General features: G+C 54.6%; 2 protein-coding genes across 3 annotated transcripts in view; one reads left to right on the top strand and one right to left on the bottom strand.

Annotated features, from left to right (window-relative positions):
• Positions 1-11,996, top strand: part of FPGS (folylpolyglutamate synthase) — a 43,219-nt gene extending 31,223 nt beyond the window's left edge. The window contains exon 16 of the transcript XR_012155297.1: positions 10,784-11,996. The gene's annotated coding sequence lies outside the window, so the exon portion shown is untranslated. The remainder of the gene's footprint in view (positions 1-10,783) is intronic.
• ENG (endoglin) overlaps positions 1-22,601 on the bottom strand; it is a 54,815-nt gene that overhangs the window by 10,567 nt on the left and 21,647 nt on the right. For both annotated transcript variants that reach the window (XM_073314756.1, XM_073314757.1), the window contains exons 3-11: positions 16,099-16,236; positions 10,964-11,120; positions 9,981-10,146; positions 8,823-8,961; positions 7,680-7,854; positions 6,662-6,804; positions 6,218-6,358; positions 2,790-2,828; positions 599-712 (exon numbers count right to left, since the gene is read on the bottom strand). In XM_073314756.1, coding sequence (XP_073170857.1) covers positions 599-712; positions 2,790-2,828; positions 6,218-6,358; positions 6,662-6,804; positions 7,680-7,854; positions 8,823-8,961; positions 9,981-10,146; positions 10,964-11,120; positions 16,099-16,236 — 1,212 coding nt within the window. The remainder of the gene's footprint in view (positions 1-598; positions 713-2,789; positions 2,829-6,217; positions 6,359-6,661; positions 6,805-7,679; positions 7,855-8,822; positions 8,962-9,980; positions 10,147-10,963; positions 11,121-16,098; positions 16,237-22,601) is intronic.

Raw genomic sequence — 22,601 nt, 5'->3', positions numbered from 1 at the left:
CACCCAGCTTTCTCTGCCATGACTCGCACACTTCCTGCTCCTATCAATTGTATCGCTGCCCCTGATTGAGCTAATTACCTCAGCAGACCAACCATTGCCCCCACAGGGCAACGGTCCCCACCAGACCTGGTTCACTGGTTTCAGTCATGCCTGTAATTGTCTCCGTGAGGCATTTAGCTAAGGGACCGGGGGGCTACACCTGTCCCAGCCCCACACATCTATCAGATGTGTCTATCTAACACTTGGTTTTAAGCCCATACAGTGAGTGCTGGCCTGGGCCTCTCTCAGCCAAAGCCTGCCAAGCCGGGGGATTCATTCAAGCGGGTGCATAAATGACTTCCAGTCACAGAGCCCAACTGGGATTTCATCCCAGCTTTCCAGGGGTAAAGAGGCTCCTGCACTAACTCCCCATTCCCACGGCATCACTCACTCTACAGCCACAGCAGGGAACAAACACCCCAAGGTGCAGGGACGGGCTATGCAAAGCCACTCTCCAAGTGGCCTGGAGCCTTCTAGCTGCTCACCCGGTCTCATGAACTCAGCCCAGCCAAGCCTGGCACCAGCCGGGCCCAGCAAAGATGGGAGAGATGCCCAATACCTGGACATAAGCAGCTTTGTTGACTTCCAGCACGGTGGTAGAAGGCCACTTGAAGTCCTGGGTCCGGTAAAGCTGCAACTGGAGCTCCTGTGGCAGTTTGCACTCCAACGGCACCTACGTGGGAAGGAGACAGGGCTGAGCTCCAGGCTGCTGTCGCTCTGACAGGGCTTCCGCAGGGCACTGGGCGCCCACTGTGCATCACTGCAGAAATCTAAGCTCCCGGAGCCAGCCCTGAGGCCTTGCACTGATGGGTGCCTTAGGAATACCTCAGAAAAGGGACGATTATTTCAGCGACAACGGATATACCTCCCCCCACTCCGGTGCTTTTTCCTGATGCAGCATCCCAGAGGGCTACAGCCTTAATGCTCCCCTCCTCCCACCCCTGAACAGTCCTGCCAACAACTCGGACATCTGGCTCCTAGTCTCACCTTTGACCTCTCTCTGGCTATTCAAGAGTGCGTGTCTGTGTAGGGCAGTTTGTTCAGAACTTATTGTGTACTTGGTTCATTATAACCAGGCGGAAACCTGCTCCACGGTCAGAGGTGTGGAAGCAGAGAAGTGAGGGTGGAATTGCCATTGCCCCAAGGGCCTGGGCAGGTCTGTTCCCGATGGCGTATTCCTCCCTGCTTTGTCCTGGCCAGTGACTCAAGGCATGGGGCTCCCGGAACCTGCATGAGACAGTTCCTACCTCTCCTCGCTTCACTTGCTCCAGGTCCCGCAGTCTGAGGAACCCTTGGGCAGGGCCAATCTGGGGAGCTGGGGCGAGTGGCAGCCAGCTACAGGTTTCCAGATTGCCGGCTCCTGAGCCAGTGTGACAATTTGGGGGTCCTGTCTGCTTTCATGCACGGCGGAAGGCCCATATGTGTGCGGATCCCCATGAGCTAGCGGGGTGGTGTCATGTCTCTGCCAGGCCAGAGACAACAGCGAGTGATCAAAATTCAACCATCCCCCAGCAAAGTTGAACACCTCGGGACCATGGGTTTGGTCTAGCTGGGAGACGCCGTTGCCTCCTCTTGTCTGAAGGGAGGGGGTTTGAGAGGAATGGAAGTTACCGGGAAGAGAACAAAAGAAGCAGGAGCCTCTAAAGGGACTCACAGGGGGAATGGAGAGCGACTGGAGGAGACATTTTGCATCAGATTAAGATGAGGGATGGGAGGCTGCGGCAGGGGTGGGATAGGCAAAGGGTGGCAGCCCTGGCCTGCCAGAACACAGGTGATCTCCCAGGGCCCACAGGAGCAGGCTGAGCTAGAGAGGGACATGGCATTTAGGGTGTTTTATTGTTTTGTATGCGCCGGTGAATTGCATGATTCAATACAAACAGCATGCCAATGTTAGACTGGCAGAGTGTGCGCGTGTCGACCGTGTCACAACTGCAGGCCCCCCAAAGCGTCACACCTTTAGGGTGAAGTTCTGCAAGAGGGGTGTGTTTAATTACTGGGGTCAGGGCCGTATCCAGAGTGGGTAGGCAGCTGGACAATGGGTTCCAGCCCTCAGAGGGGGCTGCCAGACAGAGGGTCTGTGGTCTGAGAGCGAGCCTAGGGACCCCGAGAATGGGGCAGTGGCAGGACTCCATTTGGGGTCCATGGGCTTGAAGCATTGGGGATCCAGAACAGCAGTGGCTCGGATTCCCCTCGCAGCAGTCCTGACGAGTGGCTGGAAGGGGGCACTCACTGGGATCTGTGACGCCAGTCAGTCCCCAGGATGGTAGAAATCCTGTACTTATCTCTACTGCTTCTGGAATGGAGGGATGCTCTCTGCTGCACCACGAGAACTCGGCCGTCTCAGTCACTTAGGGTGACCAGACAGCAACTGTGAAAAAACGGGAAGGGGTGCGGGTGGGGGGGTAATAGGCACCTATATAAAAAAAAAGTCCCAAAAAACGGGACTGTCCCTATAAAACCGGGACTTCTGGTCACCCTACAGTCACTTCTAGCTGCATCGTGAGCAAATGGCAAACGCTTTCGCTTCCCCTCCGACGGGTTTTGTTGTCAATCCCCTACCAGGGCGGGAGGAAGGAAGACTGTTCCCTAATCACCGGGATTTCTCTGGCGCAGTGGGGAGGAGCAAAGCGTGACTGAAAGAGAGAAGGAAAGAATCCTCTCGAATCACAGCCTGGGACTCCTGCTGTCCAGGAGTTGTCCTCTCGGAAACAGCTTGGAGCCTTGGAGATTAAACAACAAACTCCTCTTACCTCGACTTTCTCCAGAGATGAAGCCAGTGTCAGGATCAGCTGGGAACACAAAGAGAACGGAAAGAACGTGAGACGCTGGTGAATGGCTCACAGAACTGATGCAGCAGACAGTGCTCTGGCACCTGGTTCCCGAAGCGCCGCGCGTATCTTTCAGAGGTGGGAGCCAATCATTTGGGGGGTAGAAAAGGGTTAAAAGTCCAGAAGACAGTGTGGTTTCTGGCCACTGAGTTCACTGTGCCACTTGGCATGCTTGGACTTGCAGTCTCTGCACGCCACCTCTGTATTAAAGACAAAACTGGCAGCTGCGGCCTACTTGTCTGCAAGTTCGGGTGTCGCGATTGCAAGGTACTGAGCAGCCTCAACCTCCAGCAAAGCTAATGGGGGGGTTGAGGGTTCTCAGCACCCCACCGAATCAGGCCCTTGCGACTGGCTCTCGGCTGGGCTAGGGTCGGGCACCCCTGCCTGCTGGAGCCACGGGCAGCTGGAGACATGCAGATTAAGCTCGGTCCTTTACTGGAATTGCCTAGGAGTGGCGTGAAACGCAGGGACAGTTCTGGAAGCGACGGAGTCCATTTTAGTTGCTTAGCGCAAGGGTTTGCAAAACCCTTTTTTGTGCTGAGGCCCCCCCGCCTCCCCCTCCCCCCCCGCATGCAATAAAAACGCCACGGCCCCCCTGTGCCACAGCAACTGCTTTGCTGCATGTAAAATCCAGGGCCGGCGCTAGGGGACAGCAAGCTGGGCACCTGACGGGGCCCCACACCACAGGGGCCCCCGCAAAGCTACATTGCTCAGGCTTCGGCTTCAGCCCCAGGCGGCAGGGCTTGGGCTTTCTGCCCTGGGCCCCAGCGAGTCCGATTCTGGCCCTGCGTGGCGGACCCCCTGAAACCTGCTTGCGGCCACCCCTAGGGGGGCTCTGGATCCCTGGTTGAGAACCACTGGCTTAACGGATGTAATGGACATTGGTACTGGGTACCTGCCCCGAATAGCCTTTCATTACCAGAACTTGCTATTGATGCTAATCATGGAATCATAGGACTGGAAGGGATCTCGAGAGGTCACCTAATCCAGTCCCCTGCACTCATGGCAGGACTAAGTATTGTCTAGACCATCCCTGACAGGTGTGTCTAACCTGCTCTTAAAAATCTCCAAGGATGGAGATTCCACAACCTCCCTAGGCAATTTATTCCAGTGCCTAACCACCCTGACCGTTAGGAATTTTTTCCAAATGTCCAACCTAAACCGCCCTTGCTGCAGTTTAAGCCCATTGCTTTTTGTCCTGTCCTCAGAGGTTAAGGAGAACAGTTGTTCTCAATCCACCTTGTAACAACCTTTTACGTACTTTGAAAACTGTTACCATGTCTCCTCTCTGTCTTCTCTTTTCCAGACTAAACAAACCAATTTTTTTTCAATCTTCCCTCATAGCTCATGTTTTCTAGACCTTTAATCATTTTTGTTCCTCTTCTCTGGAGTCTCTCCAATTTGTTCATATCTTTCCTGAAATGTGGCACCCAGAACTGGACACAATAGTCCAGTTGAGGCCTAATCAGAGCGGAGTAGAGCGGAAGACTTACTTCTCTTGTGTCTTGCTTACAACTCTTCTGCTAATACATCCCAGAATGATGTTCGCTTTTTTTGCAACAGCGTCACATTGTTGACTGATATTTAGCATGTGGTCCACTACGACCCCCAGATCCCTTTCCCCAGTATTCCTTCCTAGGCAGTTATTTCCCATTTTGTATGTGTGCAACTGATTGTTCCTTTCTAAGTGGAGTACTTTGTATTTCTCCTTATTGAATTTCATCCTATTTACTTCAGACCATTTCTCCAGTTTGTCCAGATCCATTTGAATTTTAATCCTGTCCTCCAAAGCACTGGCAACCCCTCCCAGCTTGGTATCGTCCGCAAACAAGTGTACTCTGTATGTCATTATCTAAATCGATACTCCATGGATACTAATGGATACTCCATGGCAATTCCGAATGGCATTAAGGGTTTGCCTTCTTTTCTTAAGGGCCTCACACCTTCCTCAGGACAACATCAGCCCCTTGGCCTTCCTTATACACATTTGTTAATCAACAGGACAATTTGGATCCATTTCTTTAAAGCAAGGTTCTAGTGCAAAAAGCAACTAGGCAAAAAAGGCACCTTCTTACTTAGCTAATTTGCTCCCAGCATGGAGAGACTCATATCTGCTTATTCTAGTGACAACGATACGCTTTCACTGCTTTTTTTCCCCTCTCTCAGCCCTGCAGACCCATACAGCTCTGAGAGAGGGAGCTGGAGGCTATTCGTGCATCGGCAACATAATGCTTTACCAAGTTGCAGTCAGACTGCAGGGTTGGCAGGCAGATAAAAACAACGGCTTTTTGCTAGGAAACGGAGCACATCTTATAGAGAAATGAAGTGAGAGCCGGCTCCTGTGAGTGAGTGTTTGTGGTTTGCAGGCAGAGTCCTTTGGGAGGAAGCTTTCCAGGGCAAGAGACACGTATGCATATACATCACTATATAAATAAAAAAGCCATGGTCTTTAGCTGTTTAAAGGTGATCAGCAGGGATCACTTGCCAAGAGTGACAGCTCATGTAGGTTTCATTCCAGGAAGGCAATTTGTTTATTTCATGCAACTTGCCCAAATGTCACTTCCGTTAGCAAAGCCAGAGCAGACAGCCAAGGGCTGTTTAGCAGGTAACATTTCCACCGAGTCCCTTGTTTTGACCAAATCTGATTTTTCCACAATTACTAGGAGCCAAAAGCAGCACCCTTGGGTTGGGGTGGGGAAGTGGCAAGGTGCAAACCCATGAACCGTCTAACAGCATGGATGCTGAAATGGAGAAATCTGAACTGGCATGCAGAACACCAGCATGTCGCTCGAGATGTCTTGACTACATCCTGCTACCTGGCTGGCCCTCGCAGGATTATTAAGACTTAGCCTGATATTCAAAAGTGCTGAGTGCCCACGGCTACAGTGACTGACGTTAGAGTTATTGGTGATCAGCTGCTCTGAACATCAGGCCACCAGTGCATTAGAAAAGGGGGCTGGAATTAAGTGAAATACTTGCTAGAAGGCCAGTGGCTAAGAGCCCGAGTCCGCTCCCACTGATGGCAATGGCCAAACACCCATTCAGTGGAGGCAGAAATGAGTTCTAACAGTCCCATGCTGTGAAATACACTAGGAGTTTCCTTGATGCCTGAAGGTGACAAAGTCTCAGTGAAATACACCTGAAATCTCTGCCCAAGCGAGGACGGCAGATCAATACCCTGGCAATTCTGTACAGCAGGAATCTCTGCAGCAGGGGGAGGGGGGCAATATCTCTGAGCAACAAATCAAGAATCAGTGTGCTGGGGGGTGCGGGTGGGGGCAGACTGTAACACCAAGCCGTTCACGGGGATAAGAACGTAGACGTTAGCACCATGTTGGACTATCACTGACCTTATTCTTGGCTTGGCTTCCCCTCTTCAGTTCGGTGTGGCAGTCCCCCAAATACCTTTTCAGCACAAAGTGAGTTTTGTTTTGTTCGGCTCTGCAATGGGGGTCTTGCAATGTGATATCCGTGATGTGGACATTTAAACCCTAAGAGAAAGATACCAATGTATCCATCACCTGTTACAGGCAGAATCCCAGATTCCCCCCGGCGCCCCCTGCTTGGGGAAAACGTGTGGTTGATCCCTCTGTTGCTTCTCTCCCCCGTCCATAGGGGCAGAGTAAGGCAGAACCCTCTGACCCCCAGCGTCCAAATGTCGGAGACAGGAAGAAACCAAGAGCCCAGCTCTGCAAGACACCGAGAACCCTTCTCCCGGGTCCCAGTTCTCTTCCCACAGTTCTGTCCAGAGCATGTGATTTCTCAAGCCTGCGCGCTCCAGCTTAGTCACCCACCTGTAAGGTCGTCTTCAGCATGACTATCTCAATGGAGTCGTCCATGCACTTCCACGGTCGGGACAGACTGAAAAATGCTTGAACAATATTGACGGTCTCAGGGTGTTGTGCAGGTGTTGGTGGTGGAGTGTTCACTTCTGGTTCTATAGAAATCAACATCAGGACAGCATTGGGCAGGGACTGGAACAGCTCAGTTCCTTCGGCAGCCCAGAGAGAGGCTATTGGTATCTACAAGGATGAACTCGCTGGGATGACGTCTTTGCAAACTCAAGAGTCACCCTCACAATGCAGGTGATGATAGAACCCAGGGGGTCTGATCTAGTGCTGGGGAAAGGTGCCAGACTGAGCTCTGGAGAGGGAAGGTAGGGCACAGGCAGAAGCAGGGCCAGCTTCCCATATGCTGCCCCACCACTGGGCCTTAGCCCTGAGCTGGAGAGAGCCATCTCTGGAGGGCAGGGGGCTCAGTCCCCATGGCCCAGCCAATCCTGGGCACTTCTCTTGAGGCTGCCAATAAGGGGAACAATTTGTGCGAATTCTGATGTGGACACTTGCTCGCTGGGATCTGGACTGAGGTCACCAAGCAGCCAGCAGATGACAACAGTGCTTAGCAAGTACTGACCTGGCTGGAGCTGAGCCTGTGACCACAGGGGTGGGAGGCTCGGCAGCCCATTCCCAACCTCTTGAACCACGGGGCAGTTTTGCCCGCGGGGCCATTAGGAAATGTCTACACTGCCATGTAAACACCCGCGGCTGGCCCATGTCAGCTGACTTGGGCTCGCACTACAGGGCTGTTTCATGGCGGCATAGACCCCGCAATGGGTCCCAGGGCCTGGGCTCCAGCCTGAGCGCGAAGGTCTACACCGCCATTAAACCGCCCTGTAGCCCAAGCCCCGAGAGCCTGAGTCAGCTGACACAGGCCAGCCATGGGCGTTTAACTGCAGTGTAGACCTACCTTTAGAGCCCGGCTGACAACTGAGTTGAGTGACTGGGCACCAGGCAGCATCTAGTGTAGACTCACCACATCTGTGCAGCTCAAGGGTCACGTGGGTAGCAGACGGGATGTCTGTATATGAAGCTATGTCATCAAATCCTCTCTCGCGGGCCAAGCTAATCAGGCCCTGCTCATTGTCAGGGAGGACATTCTCATCCAATGCCTTGGAGGGGAATATGGTGATCCAGTATTTCCCAGACGCCTGTGGAAGAAGAAGAGGGAGGAGAGAGAATAGGAGGGTGGGAGATGGAGAAGTCAGGAACTGATGTGCTGGAGCGGGGTGGTGGCGGCTAGCAAGCTTGTCTGTGACCCACGAGCAATCACAGACCTGGCGGAAGCTGGCGGGGGTGCTAGCCATTTTTCAGTCAGGTTCAATGAGGGCACAACCGAGTGCATCCTCTGCAGCCTAAGGACGAAGCCTGCAGGAGCCCAGGTGTTGCGCGTGGTGAAGTGGCATGGCCCCCGGGACGTCATGAAGCCCCTTTGGCGAAACTAAAGCAGGGCCCCAGCTCCCCCCACTGCCCAGATGAGAGTCACTAGGACAAGCCAGTCTGTTCTGGTGCCGGGATGCCATCAGGACCCAGGCAAGCTGCAGGAGGCCGGGCTGGTCCTTGGCAAGAGACGGCTGTGGAGCACTCCAGCACGGCCGGCAAGAAATAGCAGCGGGGAGTCAATAGGTGGCGTGAATGGTTGAAATAGATCAAAACAGGAGGGGGTGCTCTCACCGCACCAGCCAGAGCTGGGGAGCCGTAGGGGAGCACTGCCTGCCCAACCCAGGGAGAAGAGGGGAAGCTGTGTCCCCCCCCCCTTTTTACTTTAACTTCTGTGCTGCTGGCAGGTACCACCTTTCGTCTGAGTGCCGGCCAGAGGTCCTGGCCACTTGCAGCCTTTCAACATCCCAGGATGCTTTTCACAGAGTAGGGCTGGTAAGCCCGTTGTCCTGGCCAGATTCTCGCTCAGTGACAGTCTGCTTCCCTAAACTCCTCCTGCTGTTTCCGTTGGACACAGAACTCTTCACTGCCCATCCTGGATTGCTCTGCAGCATGGCTGGGTTTTATAAAACAACTGCTGTGTTCCACCCCAGAGGTGGCTGCTTTTCAGGTGAACATTTTGAGCTGAAAGGCATCACAGAAATATGAGCTCCCTGTCAGCATTTCCCTCCTGCCTTACCATGATGCTCACAGTGCGTTGCGTATCAATGTTCCAGGTCACGTTGGGTTGGCTTTGGAGGATCAGCAGTATTTTCAGATCCTGCAGCAGCTTTGCTTCGGGGCAGACCACATTCACCTTCACCTCCACAGGCTGAGAGCTACAATGCAAACCCCAGAATAAACTGATGGGCTCATGAACCAACATGGCCTCCCACTGTGGTTAGTCCACTTTCTCGGCCACAGCTGGGCCCCCTGGACAAAGACCTCCCACGGTAGGCCTCTTCTGCTAACAAGCTCTCCGCAGCTTCAGGGCCTCTTTTGCCAGCAACAAAATATGCCACGTGGTCCTCTCTCTCTCTGTCCCTCACACACACATGGGCCTAGCCAGAGAGGAACATGCCATCACTGGAGACTGGATAGAGTGCGTGGGTTTCAAGACCCTCCACACCTTTCCCAGCCCCCCAGACCTCCCACCCCACTGACCTCCCAGTCTTCCTAGCCAAGCCCCCACTTAACTGGGAGCTGTCCCCCTCCATCAAAGAGGGAGATACCACACACTGCTCTACCCCCTGGCCTGGGCCCTCACAAGGTGTCATCCCCTTCCAGAGTGCACCCCGCCCCAGCCCTCACTCTCCCCCGCCCCTCACCCCCACAGCAAGGGCGGGAGCCTGGTCATCACTCTTACCACTACTGGGCTCTTGCCAACAGGCAAAGAGAACCACAACCCTCCTCCAAATCACCCCTATCTGCCCTCTTCCTTCCCCTGACCCCCGACACCTGCAGCTCTGTCCCTAGAGCTCACAGATCCGAATCCCTCCTTGAGCCTCGCCGCCCACCCTCTAAACAACTTCTCCCCAGACCAAGCCTCGAGACGTACTCTCGGCCCCATTGCTGGGACCCAGCCAGCATGTGTGTGTTGGGGGGAGGGGCTCCCTTCCTAAGTGAAGCCCCACTGCATACACCCCCTGGCAGCGCAGTGAGCTTAGCTACCCTGCGCTGCGGCTCTCGGCCCAACTGCCGGGGCTGCCTCTTTAAGAGGTGCCCCCTTTCCTTTCCTCCCCCGGCTAGGGAAGAACCTGCAGCCAGCCTCAGGTGTATTCTGATGGGGAGGCCCGGGGTGGAGAAGGCTCCGACCCCTCCCTTCGCGAGGTGACGGGGTTGGAAGCACACCGATTACCTGGTCTCCTCTGGGCCCTGCTGCACGTGCAAGATGTGAGCCTCCTTCCCCTTCTTCGCAGTGGGGCTGGTGCAGCCTTTAACCTCTTGGACTAAGAACTCGGTCTGTAGGTACCGCCGGGCACTGAACCCAGACTGCACGATGCAGTCCTCTGGACTGCTAGCATCTGGGGGAGAGAAGAAAAATCAACCGTATTCTCCAGCGTGGGGACCTCTGCTGAGCTGCAGTGACCTCCTGCCCCAACCTCACAGGGGCCTGGTCTCCAGGCCAGTGTATGGGACGGAGCGGGGATGTCTGACGTGGGCTACCATGCCCCTCACTGCTACTTTGCAACACACTGAGCCCTGGTAGAAATGGACACAGCTCCTGCTGACTCCCGTGAGAGGTGCAACCTCTTACTCCATGGCTCAATGTGGCCCATTGCTTCCTGCGTTCCACAAGAGTCAGAGCGGCTGGTTTTAGACACACACGGTGCTGAGATTCTCAGCGGTACCATTTGGTATCAAGGAGTCTTGTCCAGAGAATCCCCTTCCTCCCTTATCAACTCAGCCTCTGCTTGACTAGCTCCAAACCAGCGCCTGCAGGCAGCACTCAACACGAACCGCTGCTTGCAAGGGAGTGCATGCTGCTGAGATGCCAGCTGGCATGGACAGGCCACTGCTCTGAGGAAGTCCACAGCACTAACAAAAAAACAAACCTGCCATATCCTTAGTAAGCCTTCAATGAAAGTCTAAGCCTGAGTCGGGAAAGGTCTTTCGCCAGCGTGGCTTTTCACGGTAAAAACGGATTGTTTCTTTTAACAGCCCCAGCGACGGCCCGCCAAGGAGGTCGGGAGCCACGTGCTGCCCTGAAACCTGCCCCTGCTTTGATCGTGTGAGAGTGAACCAGAGCAACAGCTGGGTACTGTGGAGCCTCCAAGGGGTGACAGCACATCACCGCACAGTGGATGCCAGCTCCCAGCCCCACGCACGTCCAGGACCCACCTTCGCCCACTCGGAAGTGGATGTGGTTGGGGTTTTCCAGCTTGGTGAAGGACGTGATGCCCTCGTAGTGTTCTTTCACTCGTTGCACAAGCAGCGCATCACTGATATGCTCGAAGGCGCTTGACACGTTGCATATGACGCCACTGACCATGTTATTCTGAAAAAAACAAAGCCAGCAATCGAATGGACACGACCGCCCCGACGGGTGATGGGCTCCCTGCTGGGGCGAAACCAGAGGCCCACATCCCACCAAATATCAGGCTAGCCCCAAACGCCCCATTGGGTCCAGGGGACCCGAGAGCACTCCCGTCTCTGGAAATCGGGCCCAAGGGTGACCAAGCAACCAGATACCAAGACCCCGCAACTTCCCTGGCCACTCTGGCAAAGGGCAGGCACACATGTAGGCAACGCCCTGCCCCGGCTGCCCAGCCGGCCCGGCCCGGCCCAGCTCTCACGGGGATGATTAGAGCCCTGCGGGAGGGGTCTCTCCTCAGACACCGAATCCCAGCCAGGTACCACATCGGCAGCCTGGCTGCGCTTGGGTTCTGGCGGCCCCCCAGGAAGGCTGAATCAGCTGGCATGGCGTTGGGATTTTCCAGGAACATTCAGCGGAGCCGGCATCCAGCCTGTCTGAGCCCCTAGGTCACCTTTGCTGGGTGAGCACATGCCAGGGAAGGGAGCCAGGAAGCTGGGCTGGCCCTTCACTTCCCCCAGGGCAGCGCGTGGGGGGATCAGTGGAGGGGCCGCTGGCAGGAGTGGTGCCATGTTCGATCTGATAGCCCTTTGCACCCTGCCCCTGCCTCCGCCATTGTCAGCCCGGGTTATTATTAGACACAAATAGGAAGGAGGTGTAGTTTGCTAACAAAGCTCCCAGCCCCAGCCAAGCTCACTGGAGCCAAATCCCATCCCTGACCTTCCTCCAAACAGGCAGAGGAAACGGGAGCTTTTTCAAGTTCTGTGCGTCACTCGCTGCTCAGACTGGCCCTCTGCTCAGATCCAGGGCCAGAGGGGAAAGCCAGCCAGGGCCAAGCACAGGGCCTGAGCCAAAGGGAGGGGTGCGCTGCGGGAGGCAGGGGGATACAGGCCAGCTGGGGGGAGGGGCACGCTGCGGGAGGCAGGGGGATACAGGCCAGCTGGAGGGAGGGGCACGCTGCGGGAGGCAGGGGGATACAGGCCAGCTGGGGGGAGGGGCAGTCTGGGGGAGGGGCGCGCTGCGGGAGGCCGGGGGATACAGGCCAGCTGCAGGGAAGGGGCAGTCTGGGGGAGGGGCGCGCTGCGGGAGGCAGGGAGCTGCTGGGTGGGACTCTGGGGAGCTAATGCTCCCCCCCGCCCTCCAAAGGGAGGGTGGCAATGATCTCTCATTTTCTGGGGGAGCCAGCCGCTCCCTGGATGCTGCCAACTCATCTCTGACAGGCCAAGCTTATTCCTGGGGCTCAGCCCCATGCTTTGGATGAGTCCCAGCTTTCCTTGGGAGTGGCCCAGACTGCCCCAGGTGCTGGAGTTTTGAAACTGTTTGCAGCTCTCCCCGGCTCCCTGCCAGGTTCTCCTGCACCCAGAGGCAGAGCGCTGTGCTGGGGCCCCAATGCAGAAGCACAGTACAGAAGGGATGGGTAGCTCCTCCCATCCCATCCCTGCTCCTCTCCGCTGCCCACGGACCCCTCACAAGGGGGGGGCTCTTTGCAGGCTTTGCTCACCTGTTGACAACGCACTTCCTGTCTCAGACGCCAGAGGGAGACAGAGAGACGCGGTATAGCGCCCGGGAGGTCCCTACGGGGAGACCCAGCAGGAGAGAAGGGCCAGGGACCTCCCAAGCAGCAGGCCAAGCTCTGGTTTAGGCTGGTGGGAGGATGAACCCAGGTGTTCCCTTCATCATCAGCTATTTCTCATGCAGCCCTTTGAAGTTCACACACCCCACAGCTTCTGCGCGGCTGCCTGACTCTGTGGGGCTGTGCTGGCCTGGCTCCCAGGAGGAGGCAGGGGCCCAAGGGCCCCGCAGTGGGCAATGCTAACAGGAAGGCAGCCGCAGAAAGGGGCTGGATGGGGGGATGAGGGGGCCCTGGCAGCCAGGGCTTCCCGAGGAGCAGGATCGGGGAAGCCCCCCAGAGAGTAGCAGGGAGGCATGGGCTGCTTTGACCTGGAGGTTGGGCCCACTAACCACAAACCAGGAGACGATGGGAGCCTTAGCAAAGCATCCACATGCCCTCTGCAGCGAGCACCGGGCCAGGGCTCCCTCACGCGCCCTCCTGGCCCGTGAGCCAATGCTGCGTTGCCAACATTTCCACAAGGGGGTCCCCCTTGGCTGTGCAGAAGCCTGTGTGCCGCTGGGGAGGCATGTGCTGCATTGGGGATCACTGCGGGCTGGGGAAGCTAGGCATGTGTCTTCACATTAAACCAGCGTTGAAGAGGGATCTTCTAGTAAGCGGTGTGGCCCAGTGCTGGGCATATAGCATTGAGTCCTAGAGGAAGGGGGCCCAGGGCCTGCTACTGGCTGCACAGGGCTCAGGAGTTGGCTGCTAGAGGTAAGTGGTTCAGGGCCCACTGCTGGTTGTATGGGGCTCACGGGCCCTCTTCCCACTTGCTGGGTGCATGGGGCTTTGGTCTCCCCCTCACTGGGAAATGGAGGTCAGGGCCCTCTCTTTCCCTCCCCTGTGGGGTGTATTGGGGTCAGATTCTCACCTCTGCTGGACAGGAGGAAAAATCGGGACCTTTTCAAGTCAGCCTTTATTAACCCTAAAATCCTCCCTGACTTCTGAAGCCACCTCTGGTGCCAAGTACAAACCGTGCCATGACTATTCATAAACAGCCTGGACACGCCCCTCCCTGCCCGTGGCACCCGCCCGCCCCCCCGCCCCCGCCTAACTGCCAGTGCTGACCTTCGCGAGTCCTTTCTTCACCTCCTGTCCTAGCTCTGCATTCCTTCCAGTCCCCGGCCCCAGCCCCATGCCCACCCCCACCGGCTCCTGGAGCCCTTGCAGCTGCTCTGCGTGAGGAGGAGAAGGGGGATGAGGGGTGCAGGACTTGGCTTCTCAGCTAGGGAGGCAGTGCACGTTTCCGATGGGGGGGTCACACGCCCTCTCCCGCCCCTGCTGTTTGTTATCAACACTAATGGGTCCTGGGGGGCTTGGTTTGGAATTTGGAGGATTTCTTCCAGCTGTGGCAGCGGCCAGCAGCTAACTGGCCAAGAACTCCCCCTTCCATGGGGCCCGTTGCTCAACCCAGCCAGAGGAGCTGAGCGGCTCTCCCAGATGCCGCCATCTGTTTGCTTCCCATTCTCACAAGAAAAAACACAGACAGACAAAGGCAAACAACAGGACACAGGAGCCAGAAAGCCTGAACGAGAGACCAAGACAGAAACAAGACAGAGACGTTTCCTTCTCCCCTTCTTTCATGCGCTCCTCCCCACCCTCCTATCTAGGGCACTCTTCTGTGTTGTTTTAATAACTTGTCCCTCCCTATAAGGGACTTCTTGTCCCCAGCTGGCGTCTCTCCCTGGGCAAGGAGAGTTGGTGTGGAGTTAGTCCGGGACACAACCTGCCAAATTCCCAAGGGAAGCAAAGCCAGATATTGGGGGGTTAGGGAGTCAAGGCACCAGCCTGTGTTAGTGACAACAACATTTATGCTGTTGACTCTTACCATGGAGTGTGGTAGTATTGTCTAGTGAGTAGATCCAGAACTCCTGGGTTCTGTTCAGAGCTGGCTCTTCAGATTGTCCAATAAGCAGCTCTGTCTAGCTATGGTGCTTATATGTCACTCATCACCATTTTACCCGAGTGTCTCACAATCTCTAATTTAGCCTCACAACACCCCTAGGAGGCAGGCCAGGGCTGCTCTCCCCAGTTTACACAGGGGGAACTGAGGCATTGAGAGACTCAGTGACTTGCCCAAGGTCACACGAGAAGTCGATGGCAGAGTTAGGACCTGACATCAGGTCTGCTGAGTCCCAGGCTAGCCCACTAACCACTGGGCCACGCTTCCAAACGTCTGGCCCTACCAGGCCACAGTCATGCACACAAACAGATTCTGAGGATTTTGCTGTCCTGGCTAGCTGGCAGAACCAGCCCCACTCCTGCCTCTGCCACTGACATGTCTAAGGATCACGGAACTGCTCTGTGCCACAATTTCCCTACATGTAAAATGGGGGACTGATACTCTCTTCTTGATTGGGGCAGCCTTCTCACCCCTGTAGGGAGCCCAAGGGGTCCCCATTTTTCATAGATTTACATCCCTGTCCCTGGAGGCCCTGTATTGTGTCCACCATCCTTTCAGCCAAGGAGGACTGGAGCGGCAGCATATTCTAGGGCATAGGACACTGGACTGGGGATAAGGAGATCGGAGTCTTATTCCCAGCTGTGACACTGAGCTGCTGGGTAACCTTGGGCAAGTCACTTTCCCTCTCATCCTCTATATTCAGACTGCCAGCTCCTCAGGGCAAGGAGTGTCCCTCGCTCTGCATATGTACAGTGCCTAGCACAATGGGGCCCTGAGCTCAGCTGGGGCCTCAGAGTGCTGCAGTGATACCTGAAAACAATAATGAAGGTGGACAATGCTGCTCTTTAATCACGGGGGGCCAGTCCTCAGAGATGTGATGGGCTCCACCTCCCCCACCATGGGCTGCCCTTCCTCCGACTCCCTTCTGACCTGGGGACAAGACCTATGAAGGAGGCTCCCACCCAGCAATACACAGTGCTACCCCAAGGCTGTCCCATTTGCTAGTATGAGGTAGCATTCCAGCTGCTCAGACCCTTCTCAAGCAAATTCCTGGTGAGTGAAATTCTCCAGGCGCGCTCTGAGCCCAGAGCCTGACGTGTATTTGTGGGGAAAGTCTGAACTCAGTCTGACTGGCCCTCGTGAGCTGAGTGTGGAAGCCGTGATGACTCCTTCCTCTGATGTTCTGCTCAGACGTTCCATGTTCGGCTCAGCCAGCAATGGCTGGATCAGATTTTACTCAGATGGTCTCAAAACACTCACCATGAGGCAAGACTGAGCCTGGAGAACATCCACCCCAAAGAATTAGTTTGAGAAAGTTCTGAACAAGCCAATGGGAGCCGGGACACATCTTTTGTTCCTTCTGACGGTCATGTGTGTTTAGGCGTTCCGCTCAATGCTGCTAATGTGTTTCAAGGTACAATACTCACCGAGACAAAGGTCGGGTGCAGATCCGCCGAATGAACTGTCACCCTACAGGACTTGTCACAGATGATCACAAACAGCACCTTTCGCTCAGGTGGGGTGGTCCTTCCTGCTGAGGACACACTCAACTGGAAGTGCCCCATCTGCAGGAGAGAATGGGGATAACGTCATTCATGCATATGAGGCTAGGTGCTCTCCGGACAGTGCCCCACCGCAGTGAAGTGCAGAGAAGGCCGGCTGAGCAGGTTGGGCAGGCAGGGAGGGGGAGAGGAGAAACCCTCACTTCCACATCTACATGGGCCAGCCACACAGGGCAGCCAAAGGCTTTTCAGCCTGGGCTACTTGTTCTGCAGATTAAGCTAAAGCCAAACACAGCAAGAAACAAATTGAAAGTCACCATGAGAGTGAGCGACCCGCTTGGTACCATTCTGCCCGTGGGTTGGGCACTCCATGCCAGCTGCCCCTGGACCCAGGCAGGGAGATGCCGCTACATGGACAGGGAGGGAAGGGGCCAGCTCTGTCCTCTGGGATCGGTGGAGGAGAGAAGGAAACCCTGACTATGCTCAGCTGATGCGTGTATGACCCAGTCCCTGTGCCTCTATGTTCCATCTTGAACTGGACCCTGCTGAGGACTGGTGAGGACAATTACACCTGGTCTATACCCACCCCCCTTTCCCCCTCGGCCCCCAGAGCAGACACACTGTTATATGCAATGCCCCCACATTCCCCATTCACCCGCTTGTGCAAAGAGTCCAATCTCCTTCTAGTATTAGTGTCAGGAGAACCCTATCAGGACTTGGAGCTCTCGTTCATGTCAGAAGTAACTGAGAAGATAATGCAACCCCAGCATGGCTTGTTAAGAACAGGACGGAGGCGGAAAGACCTACCCAAGCTCCACAACCTCTCTGTTCGGGCCACCACAGCTAGAAGGTAGCTGAGAGGCAGCCAGGGAGTGGACTGAAGAGTGTTGATGTCCTGGGAGGAGAGCCTACTTGAGTTAGGGTCAGTACAGGGAAGATCAGGACCCAGATTCTCAAGTCCCAAGGGCCAGGAGTCAAGTCCTTGTCCAGTGCAGGGGGGAAAAGCATGAGTTTGACTGGCGAGCCACGAGAGAAAGGTCATCTCGCTGCTGCTCCTCCGAGAGGCGGGGGCTGGAGTGTGCTTCCCTGATGGTTTGGGTTAGTTTCAGTGGACGCGCTGGTTGTTGTCAACAGCACACACACATGTGCAGCGGCCCGGGGAAACCACCGCCCCACCCTAGCTGGTGCATCCTGTGTGAGCTCAGACAATGCGGCTGCACCTGCAGCCACCGGGGGCTCCCTGTCACAGGCCCTGCAGAGGCTGGCGTGCTGTTTACGGCCACGTAGTGCGCGGCACAGAAGCTGCTCCGTGCCGCTGAAAACAGGAGCCTGCCGGGGAGTCTCATGGGCTCCTGCAGCTGTTTCAGGTTCTGTGCAGCCCCTCCCCACAATTTAACTGGAAACCTCCCTCCATCGCCCCCTAACTCGCTCTACAAACGCCCTCCCACTGCCGAGCCATTGCCTCAGCTCCCACTACATCCAGCCTGGCAAAGGAAGCCTTGGGCACTGCAGCCAGGAGAGCCCTTCCACCGGCTTGGCTGGGGGGGGGGGGGTGCCCCAAGTTTGTTTCAACCAGTCCCAGTGCCCAGGAAGTTCCAAACTTTGCCCAACCAAGCGCCACCACAGCAGCTTGCCACAGCGAGCAGGAATGGAGCAGAGCAGACTGCAGTCCTCCCCCGACCTCCGCCACCAGCCCTCGGGCCTGGTGGCCCACAGAGAAGCCAGCTCTCCTCTGCTCAGATTCGGGGAAGCCGCACATGCTCCAGGGGCTGCATTTCCGAATGAACACTTAAGGCAATGGCAAGGTGTGCTGCAGGCTAGTAGGCGCGCTTTGGCCACTCTTGAAGTACACAGAGCACTCCTGCCCACACACCTGTACACACAGAGCTCAGGGGCCAGCGAGTTCTGCCAGCTTTTTCGTTTCAAGACAGTCCAGGGGGGGGCCCTCAGACATTGAAACTTGGGGCATTAATCTGTACCAATCTGGGGTGCCTAGAGTTAGTCTCCTAAATCTGGCTTCAGGTGCCAAACTGCAGGGACCAAGTTTGAACACTGCCCCCTAAACCGTTACCCCACAATACCAAGTACGGGATGGAAAACTCTGAGGAGTTAACCACAGTAATGGATGGACAAATGAACAGAGAGACCCTCCAGCAGCACCTAACCCTTCTCCCAGCACCATCCGAGGGCCATCCGCATGGCATTGCACGCGCTGCTGAATCCCGCTTCCTGCCAGAGCCTGGCTTTTCCCTAGAGGTCACCCAGGCTGACCCTGCTCGGAGGAGCCGGTGGCGGTTGGGCTGCGGGCTCTGTGATATCGGCAGAGCTTCACACATAGGGTGGCCAACACTGTAATTCAAAAGTACGGGACTGTTTTCTTAGCACCCCTAGCGGGGAGTGGCCTGTGCCCACGGGGCCGGGGTGGGGTGCCCACCACCACAGGGGTGGGGGTACTAATCACATGGCAGTAGAGGAAACCTTCCACTCCCTGCAGCAGTCAGGCAGTCTGGGCTGCCAGGACCCGATCCTGGAAGCGAACAGGGCAGCACAGAAAGGCGGGGAGTGGAGAGATTCACCCGTGAGTACTGACCCCCGCTGGACAGGGCCCCCTGCTGACCCCAGCTTTCCCTGTTCAGGCTCTGTCTGGCAGAGCAAGTGGACGGGGCCGCAGGCCTTGGAGATGCACTGAAGGGCCAGGGTGAGGAAGGGGCTCTGCCTGGCAGAGGGGTCAGTACTGCTGGGGTGTGGCCTCCCTGCTCGCAGAGTCTCTGCCCACGTCCCCAGCAGAGGAGCGTAACTTCTGGCCGGGAGCTGCTGCAGACTTGGGGAGCGAGGCAGGCAGGGAGCCTGGGCCTAGCAACCAAGCCCCTGCCCAGAGCCCTGTCCACTTCCCCCACCGGACAGCCCCCTACTAATTCCAGCCTTTCAGTGTGGCCCCCCCTCCCCGATAATCTTATTGTGCCCTCCTCAGGGGGCCGTGCGCCAGAGTTTGGGAACCTCTGTGCTATAGGTAAATTGGTTCAGTAAATCATGGGACTGGCTCTGCATTATGACATTGGCTCATGTTACAAACTCTGTATCATTGGACGGTAAGGGAATAATCAAACTGGCTTTGCATAATGAGAATATTTGTAATATGTTGCGAGACGGGATACAAGGTGCCCTGCACTGATTTAGTATAGGACAGGGCAATTTTCTATTTCAATATCGGGACCTCCCTTGCAGTAAGGGACTGTTGGCAACGCTATTCCCGCACACACACACACGCCCAGATGATCTTATCAGGAGCTACTGGAAATCAACTGCCAAAAAGTCTACCACCAGCCTCGTAAGAATAACTCAATCCTATTACAAGTCCAGCCCCTATGTGACAGCATGAGGTGTCCTGTAAATATGACTGTGTGGGTGGCCACAGGACCCCAGCCGGTCTGTCCCCTTGGCCTTGTGATGGGGAGGGCCTTGGTTCTATTTTTACCACCTGTTTTTTCCAGGGGCCATTGTTTCTCTCCTCCAGAGTGGCGGGAGGTTTTATTTTACCCCAGTGCTGCCTTTTTCATGGGGATCTGCTTATAGAAACCAGCTTCCAGTAATTCTTCTATATGTGGAGCCTAGACTTTCTCCTCAGCCCCCTCCTCTCAGTCGGGGCTTGGTGCCAACTACCTTGAATGGCACGATTGTGACATCAATGGCTGGCTCCCCCCATCTCCTCTTTACATAAACAGTTTGTGGGGGGGGGCAAGTCCATGCTATTTATTTACATGATACAACACACTGCCCCACAACCAGGTCTCCCACCATCTCCTCCCCCCTTGTCTGTGCCTTGGCAGCCAGGCGATGGAAGCTGGGCTGGATCCACCAAGCAGAGAGAGGAGACACTGGCTGCGTCCACCCAAACACTGCGCTGAGGCCCAGCTGTCGCTGTCCCTGATTCACGGCATCTCCTGTGGGGAGGAGCCCAGTGTGGCTCCAGAGTCAAACTACTTCACTGTGGGCGGCACACAGGCCAGCTGTTGGTTCAGGCTCCTCTCTTGGAATAGGAGGGTCCAGTGGTTATGTGCTAGCCTGAGACTTTGGAGAAGGGCATCAAATCCCTGCTTGGGCAAATCACTTAGCCTGTGCCTCCATTCCCCGACTGCAAAACGGGGATAACAACCCAGCCATGCTGCCCATGGGTTTGGGAGGATAAATACATCAAAGACGGCAAGATGCTCAGACAGTGCAATGATGGGGCCAGATGAATCCCTGAGATAGATCCTTAGATAGCCTAGAAGCCAGCTTAGCGGAATGGCAAGAAGGGAAACATTTCATGGGTGGGTGAGGTTCTGTGGTCTGCAACATGCAGGAGGTCAGACTAGATGATCATGCTGGTCCCTTCTGGCCTTAAAGTCGATGTGTCTATCAGACTTGAATCCCTGTGGCCCAAAGTACCATCCCAATGATCAATGCAGCTGCTGAAACAGATACTACATGACACTGCTGTACTGCCTAGCCCCCTGAAGATCCCCCTTCAATGCATCACCCACACAGGCCAGTAAGAGTGGTGTTACCCTACACACAGGCTAAGAGGGTCAGAGCTTCAGCTCGTATAAATCAGCATCACTCTATTGAAGAGTAAGCTATCCTGATTTAAACCATTTGAGGATCCTAATCTGGATCACTTTCATGACTGCAAAAAGAAAAGGAGTACTTGTGGCACCTTAGAGACTAACCAATTTATTTGAGCATGAGCTTTCGTGAGCTACAGCTCACTTCATCGGATGCATACCGTGGAAACTGCAGCAGACTTTATATAAACACAGAGATCACAATGATTGCATGGTTGAAGCCAGGGCTTAAAGACAGCCTGGGTGGTGACATTAGTCAGCCCAGGCTGTTGTGTGTTAGTTTGGGATCCTAGCCTGTAGAGCTGATGCTTGCTTATGTGTATATAAAAATGTGTTGAAAATGTAAGTAGGCCCAGAAATCTGTTTCCTAAGAATAGACATGACAATAGCCAAGCGAGGTCTGGTACAACGTGAGTAGTCAAGTGAGACAATTCTGAGGGAAGTCAGAGATAAGTTCGGGCATAACCCAGGTCATGTTGTTTTGGTCCTTACTGGTTTTTACAAGTGTTTTAAATAAAATGTTAATGTTTTGGGCAATGTTATCTATATTGACAGTTATTGGTATGGAATTTACACAGATGTCTATTCAAATGATGCTTAATGTTAAATAGCCAATAAGGAAGTAGAAAATATTTAATTATGGTAGTAGAAATACAGATAAGGTAAAAGGTAGATTTAATGTTAATTAGTGATGGGGTGTTATTATAATTGATTATACAAAGGGTAGCAGGCTAATTTTAGCTTAGGCACATCTATCCACCATCAAGGTGCTGTTAGAGAAATGATTATACCCAGTCTCCTCATTTAGGGACCACTCACCTCTAAATGTGGCTTTCCTCTTAGCATGTGAGTATCAGTGCAGTGTCTGGTTATGGTGCCAGGCCTGATTGTTAAATAGATATTTGATAATAAATAACTTTTTTAATTCTATCACGCATGTTATTCACAGTCCGCCACAAAATTAAATGAGCTGTAACAGTGCTGGAGGCTCAAAACTTAAAGAATTCAGTTTGGTTTTCGTCCTTAAATGACTACTTCGGAACACACAAACCCTAAGGTCACAGGGTCCAGGCGAACCACAAGTGCTGCCTGCATCCAGGAGCCTGTGGCCAAAAGCATCACTGTATTCACACCCTACACACTAGTGTAATAATCTTTGTATAAAATACGCCTTGTGGGGTATCATCTAAAAACTAATAAAATGCTGGTCAATAATATCCTGGTGAAATGTATATAGCAACGTTATACGTACAGTTATGAATTCCCCTGTTATGAGCATATGTTCAGAGCCAGACAGCCCTGCTGAGGGTACAGTTGTTAAACCGGTCTATCCTAAACAAAGAAATGTGCGTTTACCTCACGTTACATATAAGTAGTAAACAGGGTCCTCAGGTCAGCAGGGGGAGGAGAGGGGAGGAAGCAGAACAATTTTAATTTCAGCAAACACAAGTGGGGGAAAAAAGAGGCTGGAGCCTCCTTCCCCGCCATACTCCATGGTGCCTTCCTCACTGCATGATAAACTTCCCTTTGAGGCGTAACCTTCAGAGGAATCCATTGCAAAGGTTCACTGGGCTATCCAAGAAAGGGGCAGAGAACCCCAGCTTGTCTCTTTCACCCAAGAAGACAAAGGCAGCAGCACCTTTGGGCCTTGGAGAGAGATCCTGACTGTGGATAGGGTCAGTCACCAGCTTGCTGAAAGCCTGGGGTGAGAATGGCCATCTTGAGCAAAGTCTGGAACCAAAACTTGCTAGATTAAGTTTTAGACTTTTAAGTATGTTTTTGCTGGTAACCGTCTCTAATTGTATCTCTTATACTTGAATGCAC

This window comes from Lepidochelys kempii, chromosome 16 (genome assembly GCF_965140265.1).
Source record: "Lepidochelys kempii isolate rLepKem1 chromosome 16, rLepKem1.hap2, whole genome shotgun sequence".
Taxonomy (NCBI): domain Eukaryota; kingdom Metazoa; phylum Chordata; order Testudines; family Cheloniidae; genus Lepidochelys; species Lepidochelys kempii.
This window is presented reverse-complemented; position numbering and strand designations above follow the sequence as displayed.